The following is a 21,637-nucleotide window of genomic DNA, read 5'->3' as shown; positions in this document are numbered from 1 at the left end:
ACACACACACACACACACACACACACACACACACACACACACACACAGCCACCTCTGCCTCTCTCTGGTAAGGACTCTTATGATTAGGTTGGACTCATCTGGATAACCCAGAATGACCTCCCTATCTCAGGATCCTTTAACTTAATCCCATCTGCAAAGTTCCCTTTGCCAGGTAAGGTAACATATTCACAGGTTCTAGGAATTAAGATGTGGCCGTCTTATCATTCTGTCTGCCACACCTCCTATCCAGTAACTCCATACTATACGTCTCTCTACCTCTGCAGAACAAAACGCAGGCTGAAGGGCATCTCAAGCTTTGTATCCACCAGCCTGGATGTTGTAGTGGCTAAGAGCATAGGCTTTAGAATCTGAGTGTCTGGTTCAAGTCGTTTGTTGTTGTTGTTCAACAAAGGAAAGCAGATGGTGCTTACTCCTGAGTGTCTTAAAGCTCACATTTTGTTTCAAAAAGTAACATCTTGTGGTAAAATTGCATCTTTCTTTGGTGGCGAACTTCTTGAATTTTCTAGGAACAGCAGACTTACTACAACCCAATCTGAATCTGATCAACCCTGGAGCGCAGTGGTTCTCAATCCTGGCTGCATGGGTCAGTCAATCAGGAAACCAAAAAAAAAAAAAGCGTGCTCAACTGCAGAGCAGACACCTGCCTCAGAACCTCTGCGAGGTCATTAGTCTAATCTCTTTCTTTCCTCATGTTTGACAATTTTCGTAATATAAAGGCAAACATATTTTACGCACAGAAACACTGTGACCCCTAGGAATTCTAGAAAGAGGCCACTGAGGAGATGTGGAAACCTCATGGATTTGCTCGGCGGCTCCCCGCAACTCTGGTCTGTGTGGTTCCCACGGGTGCCGCATCTGGGGGCTCCGTCCTCAGCTGTAGCAACCTGAAGGGAGAGGTGAGAAGGCAGAAGAGAAACAGGCTGAGTTTAGATTTTAGACTTCTAGGTACTTCATTGCGAATACTCTGATTTGAACCTTGGGATAATTTGGATAAACCTTGGGTGAATGTTTTGAGAAAGGTCTCTTTAAACAAATTAATTTTAAAAGATGATGTGGACTGAAATTAGGAATGTGGATGCATTCGACCAAGTAACTTATTGTGAGCCAACACTAAATTATCACGCCTTAAAAAGCAATACAGCTGTAGTTTTAAGACATGTTCGCAGAGTTTCCCGGCCATTGTGTTGTGACATTTACTTGACCGTATGTGCAAAATGTCTATATTGCATTAAGGATAAAAATAAAAATGAAGAACGCTGTTCTATGTCATTTAGGGCAGGCACTGATACCTCTTGACTTTATTGCAAGATACTATGAATGAATATGGTTTTAACCTGTCAGTTAATTGTGTTAATTTGATAATTTCCCAAAAATGGACCTCACGTATTTCCAACTTTAAAAAACATGTTGAAATCGCATGTGCTTAATCTGAAAAAAATCATTAAAATTCACAATGGTAGAAATATAGATTGGGAGTGGTGAGAAAATTGGGACACAGGGGAAGATGCAGATTATTTGATGTATTCATGACTGCTGATTGGCAGGTGGCAAAAGACAATGAGATGGTGGAGGGTGGAGGGTGATGAACTGGAGTGGCCCGTCCAGAGTTTTCCAGGGCTGTGTGAACACTTCAGGCTTCAGTTATTCACGTTTGCGGTATAAAATGGATTATGAAGCATCTTGGTCCATTACCCATAATCAAAAATGTAACTGATATTTTTTAAGATGCCACACATTTGATAATAGGTAGCTTTGGAGATATCTTTGAAGTCCCTCTTTGTTAATTATTTGATGACCTTCTCTCCCAAGAAAATTGTTTTTTCAGCCATGTGCTAAGGATGGGTTTAAGAACCAGTTGGCTCTGGGGACAGTATTACCTCCTTTGTGAAATGACTCTTCCAAAGCCTGATGAATGCAGCTGCCCTGCTTTCAAGAAAGCGCCACACTCTTTTCTCTTTCTGGGATTTGGCTGTAGCCTTCTCCTGAGCCATCAGCTGCTATAAGAACTAAAGTCTTAGGAGACAACAACTCCATAAATTCAAGTCATTACAAGTAGACCAAGCCTTTTCTCTCTTTTGGCTGATAATTCCAAATTTACCAAAGAATTTTAAAAGTCTACGAAGTTAAGAGCCACGGGCTATGATGTATAATGGACTCAGAGAAATTGAAAGCATCACATCTTCACTTTTTCATTATGCTAAGTGTAGGCATTTGTGAGCAGTTTCCAGAACTATGTATTACTTGATTGCGTTGGAACTGTTTTAGTTGGGAGAAGAAAATGAAGACTCAAGAAAGATGCAAACTGGCCTGATTCTGTTTTGCCAGATTTGGTCATGTGTTTTGTTTCTTTCTTTCTTAGAGATAAAATATCACTTTCAGAATGTCCCATTTGAACATCTTTCTTCTCCCTTCTGCTCTTCCTCATCTTGCTGATTTAGTGTACCATCCTCCCAGTTGCTCAAGCCAGAAGTGTTTAAGTCATCCTAGATTACTCCTTCCCTACCCTCCACTACATACAATTTGTCCCCAGGCATCTCTGTGGTTCTACGTATCTCCCTATCTGTTCAAATTTGAATCAGCATCATACCTAGCCCAGTGGCTCTTCTGATCTCTGCATCTTTGGCTTGCACCCTCCCTCAATTCCCTTGGAAATGTGTTTCCAGTCATCTGATCACGTTCCTCTCTTACTCAAGTTCCTTAATGACTAGCCATCACCTGCTGAATAAATCCAATCTGCTTTGCAAAGCCTGCCGAGAAAGCCCTCCAGGATATGGCCCTGAGTTCTGCGTGGCTTCGCCTCCTGCTCTTTCCTTCCGTCTAGCCTTGTAATTTCCCCCAAACAAGGCCGTTCTCTCAAATTCATTTGCCTTGGCACCTTTGTTCCAATGTTGCATTTCTACAGAGCAAACCCTTATTCCTCTTATTCAATGTACAGGTCTCCTGGGAAACGCTGCCTTCTTATAAAGCTTTCCTTGATCCCCAGATAGGTGTCAAAGCCTTTCTCCTAGGCATCCCATTGCACTTGGTACTTACTCCTAGTATCATAATCTCTGTATTTCATGGACCGAGTGTGTTCTTCCTACCAAAATTTAACTCCTTAAGAACAAGGACTGGCTGCGGCGTGGAGACCGGATGCTGACACCGAGACACTTGAATTAGCTTTAGCAGAAGAGAAATGGAGGAACCATAGAACATTAAGGACGAATTCAGGAAGACCCGAGACCATGGAGAACTTGCCTGCTCTCTACACTATTTTCCAAGGAGAGGTTGCTATGGTGACAGACTGTGGAGGCAAGTCAAAATCCCAGGCTGTCGGAAGCAAGGTCTGGTCCATCGAACTCACATGTCATCCTGTCGCGTGGATAAGCCCTCTGAGATAGTAGATGTCGGAGAGAAGGTGTGGGTGAAGCTTCTCGGACGAGAGATGAAAAGGGAAAGGATAAAAGTATCCCTCTCCGTGAAAGCTGTCAACCAAGGGACTGGGAAGGACCTTGACGCCAACAGCGTTATCATTGAGCAATAAGAGAGGCAGAGGCGGTCCTTCCAGGATTACACTGGGCAGAAGATCACCCTCGAGACTGTCCTGAACACTACCTGCAAGGAGTGTGGCTGTGAAGGCCACTTTGCAAAGCGCTGTTTCATGCAACCAGGTGGGAGCAAGTACTCTCTGATACCTAATGAGAGAGAGAAGGAAGAGGCAAAATCAGCAGAGTTTGAAAAGCCTGACCCCACGAGAAATTCTTCTAGAAAAAGAAAGAAGGAAAAGGAGAAAAAGAAACATAGAGACAGGAAGTCATCTGACTCTGACAGCTCGGACTCTGAGAGTGACACACAAGAGGGCAAGGCACACGTCAAAAGACAGCAAGGCAGCAAAGAAGAAAAAGAAGAAGCAGCACAAGGAGTGAGTGGAGAGAGTGGAGGGGGTGGTAGAGAGAAGGAACCAGGAGCCTTGTGCCTTGAAGTCCTGGCTCCTGCAAAGACTCAGTAGTGAGAATATGGCCTTCCACCCCATTGACTCCTCTCCCATGGGAGATGGCTTCCCCTCCTGCCACAGGCAGGTTTGGGAGATATCAAAAGTATCTGCCTGAATGAGTTCTTTCCTTATCACTCCAGTCCCTTTGCAAATGACCCCTGCAGCTGACCCATTCATTCACCCAACTTCCTTCATTCAGCAGGAGGTCCTATTACCCTCTTCCAGCTGCCACCGCCAGGGCCAGACTCCTGTACAGGCGTCCAGGCTAGGGCCACAGGTACTGCTGTGGAGGTGAGTCTGGCTGTAGTTGGAGAACAGAGTGATTGGCCCCTCCCTGTTGGCCTGCCTTGGGCTGATTGGTGGGTGGTCTCTGCTGTATCCAACACAGGGGCAGAGGGAGACTGGCAGTACTAGGGAGAACATGGTAAGAAGTGGTGCTCACTTTTTCCATTCCCCCTGACATGATTCTACTATGTTAGAAGCGACAGCCAGTGGTCACAGCCAGAAAACCATTGTTTGCAGTGACTGAGCTTGTGTGTGACGTTCCGCCCGATCACGGAACCAGACAGCTCAAGCCAAGATCATTGCTTTACTTTGTATTTACTACAATGTGAGTCAGTTGGTTCCAAAAAAAAAAAAAAAACGAGGACTGTGTTGTCATTTTGACAATCCCAAGCCTAATACTGTTTCTAGCACGTAATAGGTGCTCATTGAACTTTGTTTGAATTCATTATGCAGGAGGTCATACTAAATAAAAATAAAATGTGTCTTCTAGGGATTGATTAATTTTATTTCAGTCATGAGCTATTGTTCAAAGGTTGGCAAACTACAGCCCACTGTCCAAATCCAGCCTTCCACCTGTTTCTGTAAATGAAGTTTGACTGGCGCGCAGCCACACCCATTCATTCATAAACTGTCTATGGTTGCTCTCATGCCACAAAGGCAGATCTGAGTAGTTTTGACAGAGACCACATGGCCCACAAGTCCTGAAATATTTACTGTCTGGCCTTTTACAGAAGAAGATAGCCAACCCCTGCTACAGATACTAGAGCCCGTCGGAGGGCATATTTTTAAATGCATTTAAAGAATAGATATGTAATTCCATTTTGACACTTCAAGCAGCCGCGGGCTCCCTTAGATACCTAGACTTCATATTTAAAAATCCCCAGCTCATCTGGAACTTCCCATTTGGGTGAGGGGAAAGCAATTCACTGATGTCGTACCTGTGGTGCCCTAATCTTAAAGGGTGTGAGTGAGAGGTACACCCAACACTTAAGTCCCCAGTTCCTGTCTAAACTTGTGGTTAGTCCAGCTATACCAAAAAAAAAAAAAAAAAAGAAAAAAATCCAAAATACACTGGGCCTGGAAGAATGTTCTTCAGTTCACCGAACGTGACTGCAGCCTACCCGCTTTGCCTACATTTATGCCCTCACTCCTCGGCCCTGACGCATTCCCACACCCTGTTCCCTGTGCCCCTCCTGGGTCCCTGGTACCCCTCCTTCTCACCCACTGGGTGCAGATGCACAGGTGTGAAGGCAAACAAACAAAAATTCCTCATCTCCTTGAAGCTCTGCTCAAACCTGGACTTCCCTGTGAGGTCTTTCCCAGCCCTTCCACCTAACAGTGTAAATCCCTGTCCTCTCCTCACACTGCCGGCCCCTTCCCTGCTTTTTGTTCCTTCCTTAGCAGTTATCATTACTTAACACGCTACATTCTTTACTTACCCTTGTTTATTTTCTGCCCCTACTAGAGTATGATATCTCCATTTGTTAAATAAATCCATGAAATCCCAGATAAAGAGGAAAAAAATAACAAAGAATTAACACAGTGCCGTTCACTCTTTGGAATGAACCTTCTAGGCAGGAATTTGCTACCAGTAGGGAACAAAGGTGTCTTAGCAGTCGCTGGGGCCAGCCTTTCTGTCTCTCTTCTTTAAGGTGAATAGTGAGGATGGTGAAGTCTTCTGGGATTCCTTAAATGTTCCCCACATCCGCAAGAAGTCCCCGGCAGTGTCTGTAGGGCCCAGCACTATTCCTTCTCCCACAATTTTTCTTGATTGTTAACGAAACAGTAGATACCTCTTCACAGCTGTTGTGCCCTGGTTGATATCTGTGATTCGTAGGAATTCCTCCTCAGTGAGGGGACATTGGGCTTCCAAGGATTGTGAAGGATTGTTTCTTAGGTCATCGCTTTCTCACTGTCTGCATCAAGGGTAGAGATATTCACTGTCAGAGGTGTGAAATCAGAGGTGTGTGTGTGAGCACACAGATAGCCTCAGGATTGTGGGAATCTTTGCTTTGATTCTTTGATGTGGAGTATTTTAGCTTCAAACGTCTCTGTAAATATGTGTAGCTTTTATTGATCATATCTCTATACTTACTGTGATCAAAAGAGCTCATTAGACTGCTCTAAATAGAAACTCAGTGGTTACAATTTAGCGTAGAATTTAAAAGCCTAAGATGTTTTAGCTGGAGTCCTGGTTAGTTTCAAATCTTGTAAGTTTTACAATTTGGCAAAAACTACTTAACCTTCCTAGGCCTCAATTTATTCTATATTATATTATATTATACTTATATATACTATATATTACTATAATATCAACATAATGTATCCTAAGTATATATTACAATAATGTATCATAAGTATGAGTTATATATAATAATAATATATTGTGTCATATATAATAAATATACTAGATTGTATTATTATATAGAGGAAGTGACTAAAGAGCCCTTGGCACTTTGCTGGTACACGGTAGGCTATCAGTATACGTTTACCCTCCTATGTCTAGTGTGCACAATGGCAATTAGCGGTAGTTTTTCCTGTTACTGAGAAAGAAAAACCGAAAAGTTCCCATGTGTTCCCCCCATGAGAGAGGGGAGGCAGGACCCTTGAAGCATCTTCCCACATAGCTTTCTTTGCATCATTTTATGGGATCAGATGGCCTAGCAGATACTCCAGATTTTGATGTTGGCAGTTGACTGAGTAAATCCACAGTTAAGTAAGAGTGGATTTGATTTCAGGGATTGAGAGCCAATTTGGGAACGTAAAAATGAAGTTTGCTTGACGTGATGACCGATTGAGAGAGAGGCTGAGGCTTGCGAGTCGTAGATTACTGTGTGACCCTTGATGTGCTTCCCCTTGATCTGCAGGGTGACTTCACGTGGAACAGTATGTCGGGTCGCAGCGTACGGCTGAGGTCAGTCTCCATCCAGAGCCTCTCAGAGCTGGAGCGAGCCCGGCTGCAGGAAGTGGCTTTTTATCAGCTGCAGCAGGACTGTGACCTGAGCTGTCAGATCACCATTCCCAAAGGTAAGGCCCCATCTGCCATCACATGGGGGATGCTGGAAGTCACACGTCTGCTCTGCCACAGCCCCAAGCCGCAGAGTCTTCTCAACCCCACTGTTAACACAGGGAGGAAGCCGTAGCTTCTGGGTCACCGGCTGGCGCTGGCAACCATTTTGAAAGATGTGTTCAAGTGGGACAGTTTACATGTCGACTATTATGTGTATTTAAAGGGAAGATCAACTTGGGGCATTAAAGGGGAAAGCCATGTGTATCTCAACGGTCTACGTGGCTTCAGCACAACCACTTAAAAAGAAGTTTCAGAAAGGTCAACTTAAAGGGTTAGAAGAAAAACCATGTCTATCTCAATATGATTTCAAAATAAGCAGTTGAAAAGAATGTTTTAACAATCTGTTAAACTTCTCATTTGACCTTATGCAAACTCAGAATCAGTGATTATACCAACGTTAACTCATTTTTATCCAGTCTTTCACCTGGCCTGTCTCTGTTGGGGTTCACCACTGTGACACTGGAGCCAGTGCAGGCCTGGTTGTCTGATGTTTTTACAAACACAGATCCTGATTCTGATAAAGATGAGAAGCATGTATTTGAAATCCTTTGATCTGTAAAGCCTGTTTCTGAAAGTTGACTATCTTCTATAAAGATACTTTTTAATGTGTATTCGTGTGTAGCCGTAAGGTAATTTGAGGTGAAGTGAAAAGCTGTGATGTTATACAAATGGAGTAAACCTGCCGTAAAAACGCAACATCGGCTGCTGTGCCTCAAACTTAAAGGAAAGCAGGAGAGGGATAGCAAGCATCTGAAAGCTAGAAGGTTGCCTTGGAAGATTTCAGTATCTGCAGAACTTCTCCTTTGTTTTCTTTTTTCAGGGAGTTGAGGGGATGCTTCATGAATATTCATGAAATCATTCATTTCATATATACACACATACACATAGATACGTAGTTCTCAACCAGGGATGGTTTTCCCCCAGTCCCCAGGTAAAATTCAGCAATGTCTGGCTCCACTTTCAGTTTTCACAGCTTGGAGGAAGGACGCAGCTGACATCTACTGCATGGAAGCCAGGGATGCTGTTAGACATCCTGCAATACACTGGACAGTCCCCCACAGCAAGCATTGTCAGGGCCCAGGGGCCCAAGTGGAGAGGCTGAGCAACCTTAATACACACATGAACACATGTGCTCGCCTTCCGTCAACAGCAGTGTTGGTGGAGCTGTTTTCTTGGCTCACCTGTGTCCGATGGAAAGGGCACTGGCTTGGGAGTGTGAAGACCAGAATATGAGGACTTGTCCGGTCACCCCCTCCCCCCTCCACATGTGAGCTTGGGCAATTTACCTCTGTAGTAGGAGGCTCGGTTTTGTTGACTAGAAAGAGTAGCACAAAGACAGTGACCACACAGAACTTTTTATTGGATGATGGCTCTTAGGGCCACTTTTATTCTTTTTTTTAAAAAAATGGAAGTGTAGTTGATTTACAATGTTATATTAGTTTCAAGTGAACATCATACTGACTCAGTATTTTTACAGATTATACTCCATTAAAAGTTATTACAAAATAAGACATGGAGAGTGGACTTGAGGACACGGGGACGGGGAGGGGTGGGCTGGGACAATGTGAGAGAGTGTCACAGACATATATACACTACCAAATGTAGAATGGATAGCTAGTGGGAAGCAGCCGCATAGCACAGGGAGATCAGCTCGGAGCTTTGTGACCACCTAGAGGGGTGGGATAGGGAGGGTGGGAGGGAGACGCAAGAGGGAGGGGATATGGGGATATATGTATACATATAGCTGATTCACTTTGTTATACAGCAGAAGCTAAGACACCACTGTAGAGCAATTATACTCCAGTAAAGATGTTGAAAAAAAAAGTTATTACAAGATAATGGCTCTAATTCCCTATGCTGTACAATATATCTTTGTTGCTTACCTATTTTTTACATAGTACTTTATATCTCTTAATCCCTTACCCCAGTCTTGCCCCTCTCCCTTCCCACTCCACACTGGTAACCACTAGTTTGTTTTCTGTATCTGTGAGTCTGTTTCTGTTTTGCTATATACATTCATTTGTTTTAGTTTTTAGATTCCACATATGTGATATCATACAGTATTTGTCTTTCTCTGTCTGACTTATTTCACTAAACATAAGATTCTCTAAGTCCATCCACATTGCTTCAAATGGCAGAATTTCATTCTTTTATGGCTGAGTAATATTCCATTCTCTCTATATGCCACATCTTATTTATCCACTCATCTGTTGTGAATACTTCAGTTGCTTCCATATCTTGGCAATTGTAAATAATTCTGCTGTGAACATTGGGGTGCATGTACCTTTTTAAAATTTTTTCCAGATATATACTAGAGTGGAATTCATGGATCTTATGGTAGTTCTATTTTTAGTTTTCTATTTTTAGCAGCCTCCATACTGTTTTCCACAGGGCTGTACCAATTTACATTCCCACCAACAGTGTAGGAGGGTTTCTTTTTCTCCATATCCTTACCGACATTTATTACTTGTAGACTTTTTGATGAGAACCATTTTACAGGTGTGAAGTGATGTCTCATGGTGATTTTGATTTGCATTTGCCTGATGATTAGCGATGTTGAGCATCTTTTCATCTGCCTCTTGGCCATCTGCATTTCCTCTTTGGAAAGATGTCTATTCATGTCTTCTGCCCATTTTTAAATTGGGCTTTTCTTTTTGATGTTGCGCGGTTTTTACATGTTGGATATTAACCCCTTATTGATCATATCATTTGCAAAAATTTTCTCCCATTCCATAGGTTGTCTTTTCATTTTTGTCAATGGTTTCCTTTACAGTGCAAAAACAAAAAGTTTAATTAGGCCCCATTTGTTTATTTTTACTTTTATTTCTTTTGCCTTAGGAGACAGATCCAAGAAAATATTGCTATGATTTATGTCAAAGAATGTTCTGTCTATGAGCTTTATGATTTCAGGTCTTATAGTTAAGTCTTTAATCCATTTTGAGTTTATTTTTGTATATGGTGTGAGGAAATGTTCTAATGTTGTTCATTTACATGTAGCTGTTAAATTTTCCCAGCACCACTTATTGAAGAGACTGTCTTTTCTCCATTGTATATTCTTGCCTCCTTTGTCAGAGATTAATTGACCAGAGGTGTGTGGGTTTATTTCTTGGCTCTCTCTATGTGTCTGGTTTTGTGTCAGTACCACGCTGTTTTGATTACTGTAGTTTTGTAGTATAGTCTGAAGACTGGGCAAGTGATACCTCCAACTTTGTTCTTTTTTCTCCAGATTGCTTTGGCAACTCCAGGTCTTTGTGGTTCCATATACATTTTTGGATTATTTGTTCTAGTTCTGTGAAAAATGTCTTGGGTATTTTGACAGGGATTGTATTAAATCTGTAGATTGCTTTGGATTGTATGGCCATTATAACAATATTAATTCTTCCAATCCAAGAGCACAGGCTATTTTTCCATTTCTTTGTATCATCTTCAATTTTCTTCATCAGTGTTTTAGTTTTCAGAGTCAAGGTCTTTCATCTCCTTGGTTAAGTTTATTCCTAAGTATTTTATTCTTTTTGATGTGATTTTAAATGGGATTGATTTTCACATTCTCTTTCTGATAGTTTGTTATTACTGTGTAGAAAAGCAACAGATTTCTGTATATTAATCCTGTATCTTGCAGCTTTACTGAGTTCATTTATTAGTTTTAATAGTATGTTGGTGGAGACTTTAGGGGTTTCTTTTTTATTTATTTATTTGTGGCTGTATTGGGTCTTCATTGCTGCACACGGGCTTTCTCTAGTTGCAGTGGGCAGGGGCTACTCTTCGTTGCGGTGTGCGGGCTTCTCATTGTGGTGGCTTCTCTTGTTGCAGAGCACAGGCTCCAGGCCCACGGGCTCAGTAGTTGTGGCTCATGGGCTCTAGAGCACCGGCTCAGTAGTTGTGGGGCATGGGCTTTGTTGCTCCGCGGCATGTGGGATTTTCCCGGAACAGGGCTGGAACCCGTGTCCACTGCGTTGGCAGGAGGATTCTTAACCACTGTGCCACCAGGGAAGTCCCTAGGGTTTTCTATATAAAGTATCATGTCCTCTGCAAATAGTGACAGTTTTACTTCCTCCCTTCCAGTTTGGATGCCTTTAATTTCTTTTCCTTGTCTGATGGCTGTGTTCAGCACTTCCAATATTGTGTTAAATAGAAGCGGCAAGAGGGGCCACTTTCATTCTTTAAGCTGGAATCTCGGACTCTGCTGGAGGTCATGAAAGAGTGCAGGAGAAGGGAGAGGTAGGTTAGGCCAAGAGGCTGGTGGACAGGCACATTTCACTGACTGATGCCTGGCTCCCTTGGCTTCCTCACCATGTGCTACTTGACACCACAACCACAGCCAGTTCCTTCCAGGAGGAAATTCCTACCCCTGTTATATCTTTTCATACTAATATAACACAGAGATCCTCAGGTCAAGTAAGAAGAAAATCCCTTTGGCAATGGGTGAAAAATGAGTGCTAATCACCATCAGGCCAGGTTTCTGCTTCTCCCTAAGACCTTCTCATTCTGCCTCATCTTGTCTTGGTTTGGTTTTAGGGTGGAGATGAGGGCTGCCCTCGCCTCCCCATTAACTCACAAGGTGGCCCAGGTGGGGCCCAATCGTCCTGTGTCCCTTTTACAAGAACAGATGTTCTTTCAGTTCCTAAGAAAAATTTTTAATAGAAATGTTTCTGGCAAACCAAATTTATAGTGAAGGGAATGATGACTCTAAAAAGTTATGTGAAAACCAGATTGGATGCACATCAGATGAGATACCAAGGAAAAAATATTCTTTGTAGCTTTGTTTTTAAATCCAGTTAATTTGATGTTTCTCTTTGTTCGTGCTTTTTATAGAGTCCACTAAATAAATAACCTTTACCACACAGAGAATTTTATAAAACTTATCTGCTAGAAGCTCTGTCTCCATTGCTTATTTATGAGACTATGTTGGTCCTAGTACATTCAGGGAAAGATTTGTTCTATCAAGATATGCAAAGATATTTGGGTTACAGGAGTTACTTTGATATTTTCCATCAAAGTAGGAGCTAACGGTTTACAAATAATTTCTTACTTACGAAGGAGAGAAGGAACTGGGTGGCTGGGTGGAAAAAAACAGACATCACCAAAGAGTTCTGAAACGATTGTTTTGGGCAGATGATTATAGACATTGAATGTTTACCAAGATCCTTCAAATGCATGGCCGGTGCTGCGTGCTATGATGGCAGCTCTGGTCCGAGGGTAGCCACTTGGTTCCATGTAAACCCCTAAGTGGAGGTTCTAAACAGGGTTCATAGTCACTGTATGAATAATTTGCTCAGGAACATAAATAGTTGCCGGGGCCTAGAACCTAATGAGATAGTGAGTGCAATGAAAATGGAAACATACTCTTGTTCTTTGCCACGTTAGGATGCCTGTAGGAATTTATTTACGGGTATCTGTTTGGAGGACCCTCTTCCTCTATGAGACTGGTGCTCCCAGGGCTCAGGTGAATGGTAATATAACATATTCATCAGCTGCTGGTATCCACCATAGAGAGGGAAGAATAGAAGATTGGTGGGTTGGGAAATTACTGGGGTTATTCCCAGTGGTGGGATCCAAGGCACAGGTAGAGAGTTTGACCTCCTCCTGAGCTTTAGTAGTAGGTGGACATTGGTTATATGGGTACAGATGTAGGTAGATTAGAAGATGATGGGAGAGCATATGGAATTTCACTCCAGATTGCCTCTTCACTCGCAGCAAAATAGGAAACGATTTCATCTGCTAGGAGTGGGGCTGGGAAGGAGGTCCTAGAGGTTTGAGGAAAGAGGAGAGGAATGGAAAAGAGGGAAGCTGATGGACCAGCAATGTTGCAGGATTGCAGGGCAGCCCTAAAGGTCTATTTGAGGTTAGTAGCTGGGAATTTAAATTGCAAAATAAACATCTGGGCAGCTAAACACTGCTAAAGCAAACACACCATTTTGTAGTTTGAGTTTCCCAGCCCTGTTTAATCCAAATTTCCTCTCAGTAGAGTTAGGATTTTCTGGTTGAGTTCAATAATGGTAGAGGGGGACATGGCAGTTGAGAGTATATCTGTGGTAGGCAGAATACTGGACCCCTCAAAGATGGCCTGGAACCTTTGAATATTTACCTCACGTGCCAAAGCGAACTTTGCAGATGTGATCAACTCAGGTCCTTGAGACAGCAAGATTATCCTGGACTATCTGGGACGGTCCAAACTAATCACCTGAGTACTAAAAAGCAGAGAAACTTTCCCATCTGAGAGAGATACGACTTTGGAGGAATGGTCAGAGAGATGTAGTGTTGCTGGCTTTGATGATGGAGGAAGGGGCCATGAGCCAAGGAATGCAGGAGGCCTCTAGCAGCTAAAAAAGGCAAGGAAACAGATTGTCCCTAGAGCCTCTAGAGAGGAATGCAACCCTGCTGACACCTTGATTTTAGCCCAGTGAGACCCATTTCAGACTTCTTGTCTCCAGAAATGTCAGATAATAAATTTGAGTTGTTTAAGCCACTAAGTTTGTGGTCATTTGTTACAGCAGCCCTAAGAAACTAATACAGTATCCAAGGGAATGATTATAATCTCAGACTATGGACTCTAAGTTGAATGAGAAGTTAGAAATAAATATAAAAGACTTATATTTTTCTTGAATAAAAGGAATCAACAATATAAATACGTAAATTATGTCGTAAATTATCTATAAACTGAATGTGATTCCAAAAAACATACCGACAGAATTTGTTTTTGTAATATCACTAAATTGATCTAAACATCATCTTGGCGAATAATTATATGAGAGTAAGTAGGCAGGGGAAAATCTGAAGAAGAGGTCAAATAGAAATTATCCCTATCCATTTATTAAAATGTCATAAAACTAAAGCAGTTAAAAGAATATTGTACTGCTTCACAGTAGGTAGATCAATGGGAGACAGTAGAGTTCAGAACTGAGCTAAAATAAATGAGAACTTATGACATAAATATTGCATTTCTTGTCAGGGGGAAATGATGGCTTAGTATTGTATTTGTGACAATGAGACAGCCATTGAGGAGAAAAATCGGGATTCTGACCTTACTCCTTACATCCAAATAAACTGATGTGGAAGGAAGATTTGAAGATTTAAAAAATGAAACTATAAATGCACCAAAACAAAACATAGCTAGATATTAGTATATTTTTACATGGAGGAAGGCACTACCCAGAAAACATAAAGAGAGTGACCTGTTTCACTACGTTAAAAAAAAAATAGAATCATCTGTGTGGCAAATAAATAAGTGAATAAATAAATAAAGTAGAAATTTACAACACATTTGACAAACTAAAGGCTAACTTCTCTATGATACAAAGCTTTATTACAAATTAATATGAGAAAGAACATAATTAAAATGTGGACAAATTATAGGCAGCTCACAGAAAAAGAAATTCAAATGATTTATAAATATTTGTAAAGATGCTCTCACCCTCATATTCACTCAAGAAATGCAAGCTCAATGACAAGGAGAATTTTTTTTCTCTTAGACAGGAATGGCTCCAAAAGTTGGATGGTATACTTTCTGGGAAAACAGACACTCATGTACTGTTGATAGGACTATAATTGTTGCAGCAACTTACAAGGCGATTTGGCAACATCTAACTCTTAAATGGCCCAATAATGCTACTTCTGGGAATGTATCTCACAGATATATACTTGTATTAGTCGAGATAGGCTAACCGTTTAGTACCTTAGTACTATAAAAGTTTCTTTCTTGCTCAGGCACCATCCACTGCAGGTTGGCCATGAGGATTGGGAGGGGAGAGTGTTCCACACAGTTATGCAGGAACCTAGGTTTCTCCAGTCTTGTGGCTCCTCCCTCCTCTATATCTATTCAACCAGGAGACAAGCAAAATAAAAACTAATAAGATTTACATAAACCTTTTAAGATGACTGATGAGCTTATTAATTTGTTACCCCTTCTAAACTTGATATTTCAAAAAGGGAATTTTGAAGATGCTATAGAGAACCTAGTGGTAGAAATCAGGAGGCCTTTTGGTGGGAGGGATCATATCTATCAATAGAGTTTTCCCTGTGAGCTTGAGTTTGCCCCATGGAGGCGACCATGGAATGTTTCTACCCGTCAAAGGCAGCTCGTGGCATGAGCTCTTTGTTGTTTTTTTTTTAACGTCTTTATTGGAGTGTAATTGCTTTACAGTGGTGTGTTAGTGTCTGCTGTGTAACAAAGTGGTCAGCAATACATAAACATATATCCCCATATCCTCTCCCTCTTTCATCTCCCTCCCACCCTCCCTATCCCACCCCTTAAAAAACTAGAAATAGAACTACCGTACGACCCAGCAATCCCACTACCGGGCATATACCCTGAGAAAACCATAATTCAAAAAGTCATGTACCACAGTGTTCATTGCAGTATTATCTACAATAGCCAGGACATGGAAGCAACCTAAGTGTCCACTGACAGATGAATGGATAAAGAAGATGTGGCACATATATACATTTGCATAAGCTCTTCGATCAGATTTTCTAGTCTGTAAATGGCTCAATCCTTAACAGCAGACCCAGGAAACAAATGCAGAGACCATGGTCGAATATTTAAGCAACGCCTAATGGCCTTCATGAACTTTTCATGTATTCAGAACACATCAACGGAGTATTGTTTATGTATCAGATTCAATTAATGTTATGTTGATAACATTTTAATACCAATGTTCTAAGGCAGGGGTTAGTGAACTGGCCCACTGGCCAAACCCAGCTCACCATCTGTTTTTGTAAATAAAATCTTATTGGCACACAGCTATGCTTAGTTATTTACGTATCATCTATGGCTGCTTTTGAGCAACGATGGCAGAGTTGAATAGTCGTGACAGTCCATATGCCTCAGGGAGTCGCAAACATTTCCTATCCGGCCCTTTACAGGAAAAAATGGCTCACCTCTGGTCTAAGGTAAAATAAAAGGAAGTGACTGACTTACACCCAATCTGTAAAGCCACTTAGTGTAGCCTTTATCTCACTATAATGGAAACTAAGTATTTAAAGCGGAATGGTTTCATAAGAGAGAAATGCCTGTTCAAGTTTTCTTTAGTGCTTTTTTTCTTCACTTAATTTCCGATATCACAATTGAGAAAGGCTTCGTTTATGTATTTTAAGAACAGTCTCATGGAATGAGGAATAGCTGATGGTTTAAGAACATGTGGGCAATAGTCTAATAAAAGAGTACTCCTATGCCTCAGAATTGCTGTTATATGGCTTCTATATAAAGTGGTCCCTCGCCATTGTCCCTCAGGCAGTGTAAACCCCAAGTAAACAACTCAATGAAATCAAGAAAATGATATTCTTGGTTGGCTAACACTGCAGCTGTCTTTGGTTTGTGATTCGAATGCTGATTTAAAAAATAAGGACAACCTGATGGGCAAGGAGATTGAGCTTGGGTGTTTATGCAACAACCCTAAACAGAAACTATAGCTGTCCAATTTCTATGTTATCCCTGCTGGCATTGTCCATTTGAAGAGGTGAAGCACGAGAACTGTTTATCAAAGCTTTTTGTGTAAGTAAAGTTGAAGTTGCAACCTGGGGTAAAATCCACAAACTTCAGTGTAGGTAGAAATGCTGATAGGAGACAAACATCCCCAAATAGGGTGATCAAAGAATAATGTTAGACCACTGGGCTCAGCGGCCCTCAACAAATGTCTCTAGTGTGTGAGCTATAGAGCTAGTTGTGTCTTTTATTTTACATCTCAGCCCAGCAAACACGTGAACCAGATGGTGTTTATTGTTATCTGAGATACACTTTGATATCCTCTATAATGTTCTCTCCTATTGTCTTCTATTTGATTCTATATCATTTTCTAAAATACGCTTGTCATGACACGCTAAGTTTTCATGATTCATTAATAAGTTATGACCCACAGTTTGAATAACGCAATCTTGAAAGGCAGATGGAATGGAAAAGAGGCGATCCAGAAGAAAAGAACAAAATTGGCAGCAGGGAAACCTTTCACTTGTTCACTGCTGTGGCTCTTAGGGCCTTGGTAAGGTGGATGGGGCGTTGGTTCCCTAGGGCCACAGAAAGGAACCTAGGCTAGACCCTTGGTAAGCATCTAGTACCTTCTCTATCTAGAGCCCAACATTGGCATATCATCCAGGGGCTTCCCGTACTGCTTCACTGCTCTCATGTTAAAAGTAGTCCACATCCTCAAGGAGTTCTTAATCTGTCGACAGAGAAAGCACAGACACATCAACTGTATTAAAACAGAGCAGTGGATATCGTCCTGTCCAGGTTACCTTTGGTGACCCTTACAGGTAGAAGCTGCCTCATCCACCTGTTCCAATAAAACCCAGGAATGACAGAGAGGTTTCCCTGCAGGTTGTCGTTGAAATTTTCTTCTTGGGTGCTCTCCTCTGTACCCCAGGGCTTTTCCATGTCACGTTCTCAAGTGCGTGCTGCTGTTTGATTCTGTTCTGTGCCAAGCAGGCAAGCCATTACAATAGTCTGTGCTTACTTAAGCCATATGTTTTGTGCCGTCATATTCACGAATGGCTTCCTTTATGTTCTTAGACGATATAGTTTTCTAGCTGAGGTCTTGTCCCTGCTGGCCACATTTACACATACGGATGTGTCTTTGTTGGAGTAGCGGCTATTATTGCACAAGGCTTTGGCATCTTGGACAAAACTTTTGTCATTGCAGTTTGTGAAATATTCTGGCACCTTTCGAAGATTTCAAGACTACACTCTTCTCTCCGTTGGGATCATGGCCCAAAAGTAAACTTGATAATTACGAAGAATGTCCCATCCTTGAAATATGAACAGGAGCTTCCATTTTTGCTTTTTTCTTTGTTTCTCCATGGGCAAAAACAAAGGCAAATAGTAACAACTGAAATTAAATACCAAGTGTTTTTTAAACCAATCAAGCTTTCTAGATAATTTGAAATTAAGCCCTCAAGATTATTTAAAAATTTAATCAGTGGGTGTTCATAAAGTTTTTTATAAGTGGAAAGCTCTGGAAAAGTAGTTTAAGGTGGTCTTCACTTAAGATAGGAGAGGGCAAACTACAGCCTAAAGGCCAAATCCAGCCCACTGCCTGTTTTTGTAAATAAAGTTTTATTAGAACACAGCCCTATGTATTTGTCTCGGTATTGTCTAAGGCTACTTTAGTGCTATAACAGCAGGGTGGAGTAGTTTTGACAGAGACCCTGTGGCCCACAAAGCCAAAAATATTTGCTATCTGGACCTTTACAGAAAAAGCTTGCTGACCTCTGATTTAAGAGATTAATATTAATTTGGTATAGTAACAGTTATTATCCACGTGGTTGATCAACTATACCATCCTATTCATTTCAATTTCTTCACTCTCTTAGTTTTACTCTTCCATAATTGAGTGTTTTTAATTATCACACTTTCATAACTCTCAGATGTTTTAGTGTTTATATTATATGTAATCAAATTTTTTTTTTCAAAGTGAGCAGTAAATTCCCTTGGTGAAGCTAAACAAGAAAGAAATGTCAATATTTTAATGAGCTGCTCAAACAGCTGATGCCGCCATGCAGGTTATAGAATGTCAGTTATGCGTCAGATGGTGACTTTAATAAGAAGTCAGTCTCCAATATGCGTTGATCATTAGCTTGATTATTACTATCTGGTTTGATAACTGAGAATTTAACTGTCTTTCTCTTTAAGGACTTTACTTATTTACAGATTTACAGTTCTTTGTAATCTGATCTTCCTGCTTTTACCCTCCTTCCTTATCTTAGATGCCACCCAACACACACAAATTCAGATCTTCTAGGGATGTCTTTCTTAGGGCTATCTAGCACTATATGACAAGACTGGTGCAAATATACGTAGGAAAATCACATCCCACAACTGGAGTTTTGGGTTATACATCGTTAAGATGCTTTGGCTGCAAATTATGGAAACCAAACCAAAAGTGACTTATATAACAAAGAAATTGATTATATTACTTCACTAGGAGCCCACAGATAGGCTAGTTCCAGGACATAAATTCAGTGGCCTTCCACCTTTTTTCTCTGCCATAATCATGGGTCACTTTGTTCTTTGGCTGGCTTCCGTCATTGTCACAAAATGACTGCAGCAGCCACCGGCATCACTGCTTCTATGGCAGCACGAAGAGGCAGAGAAGAGCAGTGACTCTTCAGCAACTATCTTTTTAATAGTAGAGAAGGATTTTCACTGCTGCCTCCTAGCAGACTTCCCTCCCTTCTCGATCCCTAGAATCGCAACAGTTGCCAGTGCCCAGATCAATACAGCAAGCAGAAAGAAATCACAAGAACTAGCTTGACTTAAGTTTCCTTTCCTGAGCCTGGGGTGAGGACTCATCCCAGGGTGCATGACCACATGGAGGGAGAGCACCTAACAAAATAGGGAAAGAAAAAATTGGGTGGGGGGGTGTAGTAGAATAAAGATGGATTTAGATTAGTAACCATTGGTGTACATAATAGCAGTGTCATCTTCTGCCATTACAAACAAGCAACGGGGAGGAAACTGTTTGTATATTGATTTGCATTAGTGTCTGACAGAGTGCTTTGCTTTTGTTGCTCCGGAAATTGTTAAGAAATTGAATGGAAAGGATTAAAAATTCAATCATAGCACAGTTTATTTCTATATCATAAAGAATTGTTTCAAGTGGCTCAAAGAATAATCAAACACAACAGTTTTCGTCTAATTGCACCATCTGTCCAGTTACTGAATCTATGAGAGCTGTTTTCATGGCAGCAACCAGCAGAAATTTTGAGGAGTTTCCAAGGCCTAAAGTCTATGACTTAAAGATAATTGATTCCCTTCTTACTTATTCATTATAAAACGATATCTGTCAAAAAGAAGGTAGGTAGCATTAGCCCCTTAGACAGGTCAAAAATCACACCATGTGTCAATACCCTTGTCTGACTCTACCTTTTCAACTAGACCTGCAGGCTTTGGCTTTAAAATGTGTAATGCTGAAACTCCTCTAAATTGCAATTAATTTCCCTGAGTTAACAATCCAGGGCATTTCTTTGGGATGAGTGCTTTCTGTCTTTTTGTTCTCCCACCTGCTTTCTTTCCTTTACGCTCCAGGAAATAAATATAACTTAAGGAAGTGATTTTTGCCAAAAGCCATTTTTCTTGCTCTGATATTTGGAAACTTCTGTCTCTGCAAATACAAGACCTCCATAGACTAAGTTAAAAATACAGTTTTCAACTTAGGGTATGTGCAATAAGAGATGCAAATTCAAGAGCCTGGAAGGACAGGCGAGCTCCTAGTTTGGGAAGAGGTAACAGCAGTGCTCCTCCTTTGGAACACGAGCTTATAGCTCCCCCCCCCCTTTTTTTTTTAACTCATAACACTTGAAAGTGGAAAAAATGACAGAAAGGAAAAGATCCTTCTAGGGCATAATTTGTTCACGACCAGTTATTACAGTAAGCAGTGATTACAAAGAATGCCTGGCTAAAGAAAAACCATCGTTGAGCTCTTAAACCCATGGCATCCCAGCCAGGCAAACAACTTCCCTACCTCACGTTTTGATAGAATAACGAAACGTGCTCAACAAATAAAATATCTCAATGATTTTCTGTAATAGAAACACGCTTGTTTAGAGGTTCAGGAATCTACAAGATCTTTTTTTCTCCTCATGAGCAAAAGTTTCAGAACGAATTACCTTGCCAAATAATTTACAGAAAACGGGAAAGGTTTCTTAGTGTTTAATTTAGCTGGAAGCATGGTGACCTCCAAGAGCTGACTTTCTTACAACAGTCAGAGACTCACAGAATGTTCTTATTCTCTGCCCACAGCTTTGATAATTTCACCACCACTTCAACATGTAAACTATGGGGATTACTACATTTCTCAAGTAGTTTGGGGAGCCTCGGCTCTAAGGAGAGGCATCTGCATTGCTTAAGAATACCATAAATATTTCTTTCCCCAAGAAACAGACACTTTGGAAACAGATTTTGAAAACTCTAATCCACAAGGTGCTAGCAGGATGAAGAAACAGTGTTTGATTCACTGGGATTTAAACCAAGAAGAATGACTCAATCACCCTGTTTCTACCTGTTTTCTGTTTCAATCAAGGTTAATGGAAAAACTGCTAAGGATGAGGTGATATATAAATGGAAATTTTGATCTGTAGATTTGATTAAATAACCAACCGTCTATAGCATGGAAGATATATAGTGAGATTCAAAGTTGGCTGAAAGGCAGGACCAGTTTGGGCTTGAGTACATTGTTTTCCACTTTTTCCATGTAGATTGTTTTCTTCCAGGATTCTTCTTTTTCACTCTCTTAAGCCCTAGTTCCCACTAAAGAAACTGTCAGTCCACTCCTGAATTTGTGATTTTCTCATCTTTTTTC

At 41.1% G+C, this 21,637-nt stretch overlaps 1 protein-coding gene and 1 pseudogene across 2 annotated transcripts in view; both read left to right on the top strand.

The window, feature by feature from the left end:
• Positions 1-21,637, top strand: part of ARHGAP6 (Rho GTPase activating protein 6) — a 487,363-nt gene that overhangs the window by 393,423 nt on the left and 72,303 nt on the right. For both annotated transcript variants that reach the window (XM_027096555.1, XM_027096556.1), the window contains exon 2: positions 7,147-7,306. In XM_027096555.1, the coding sequence (XP_026952356.1) occupies positions 7,147-7,306 (160 nt within the window). The remainder of the gene's footprint in view (positions 1-7,146; positions 7,307-21,637) is intronic.
• On the top strand, positions 3,150-3,926 carry LOC113614778 (nucleolar protein of 40 kDa pseudogene; annotated as a pseudogene).

The sequence above is a fragment of the Aethalodelphis obliquidens genome, unplaced genomic scaffold (genome assembly GCF_003676395.1).
Source record: "Aethalodelphis obliquidens isolate GAN/ISIS:26980383/991018 unplaced genomic scaffold, ASM367639v1 scaffold104, whole genome shotgun sequence".
NCBI lineage: Eukaryota > Metazoa > Chordata > Mammalia > Artiodactyla > Delphinidae > Aethalodelphis > Aethalodelphis obliquidens.
The sequence above is the reverse complement of the archived record's forward strand: the minus strand, read 5'-3'. Positions and strand labels throughout refer to the sequence as shown.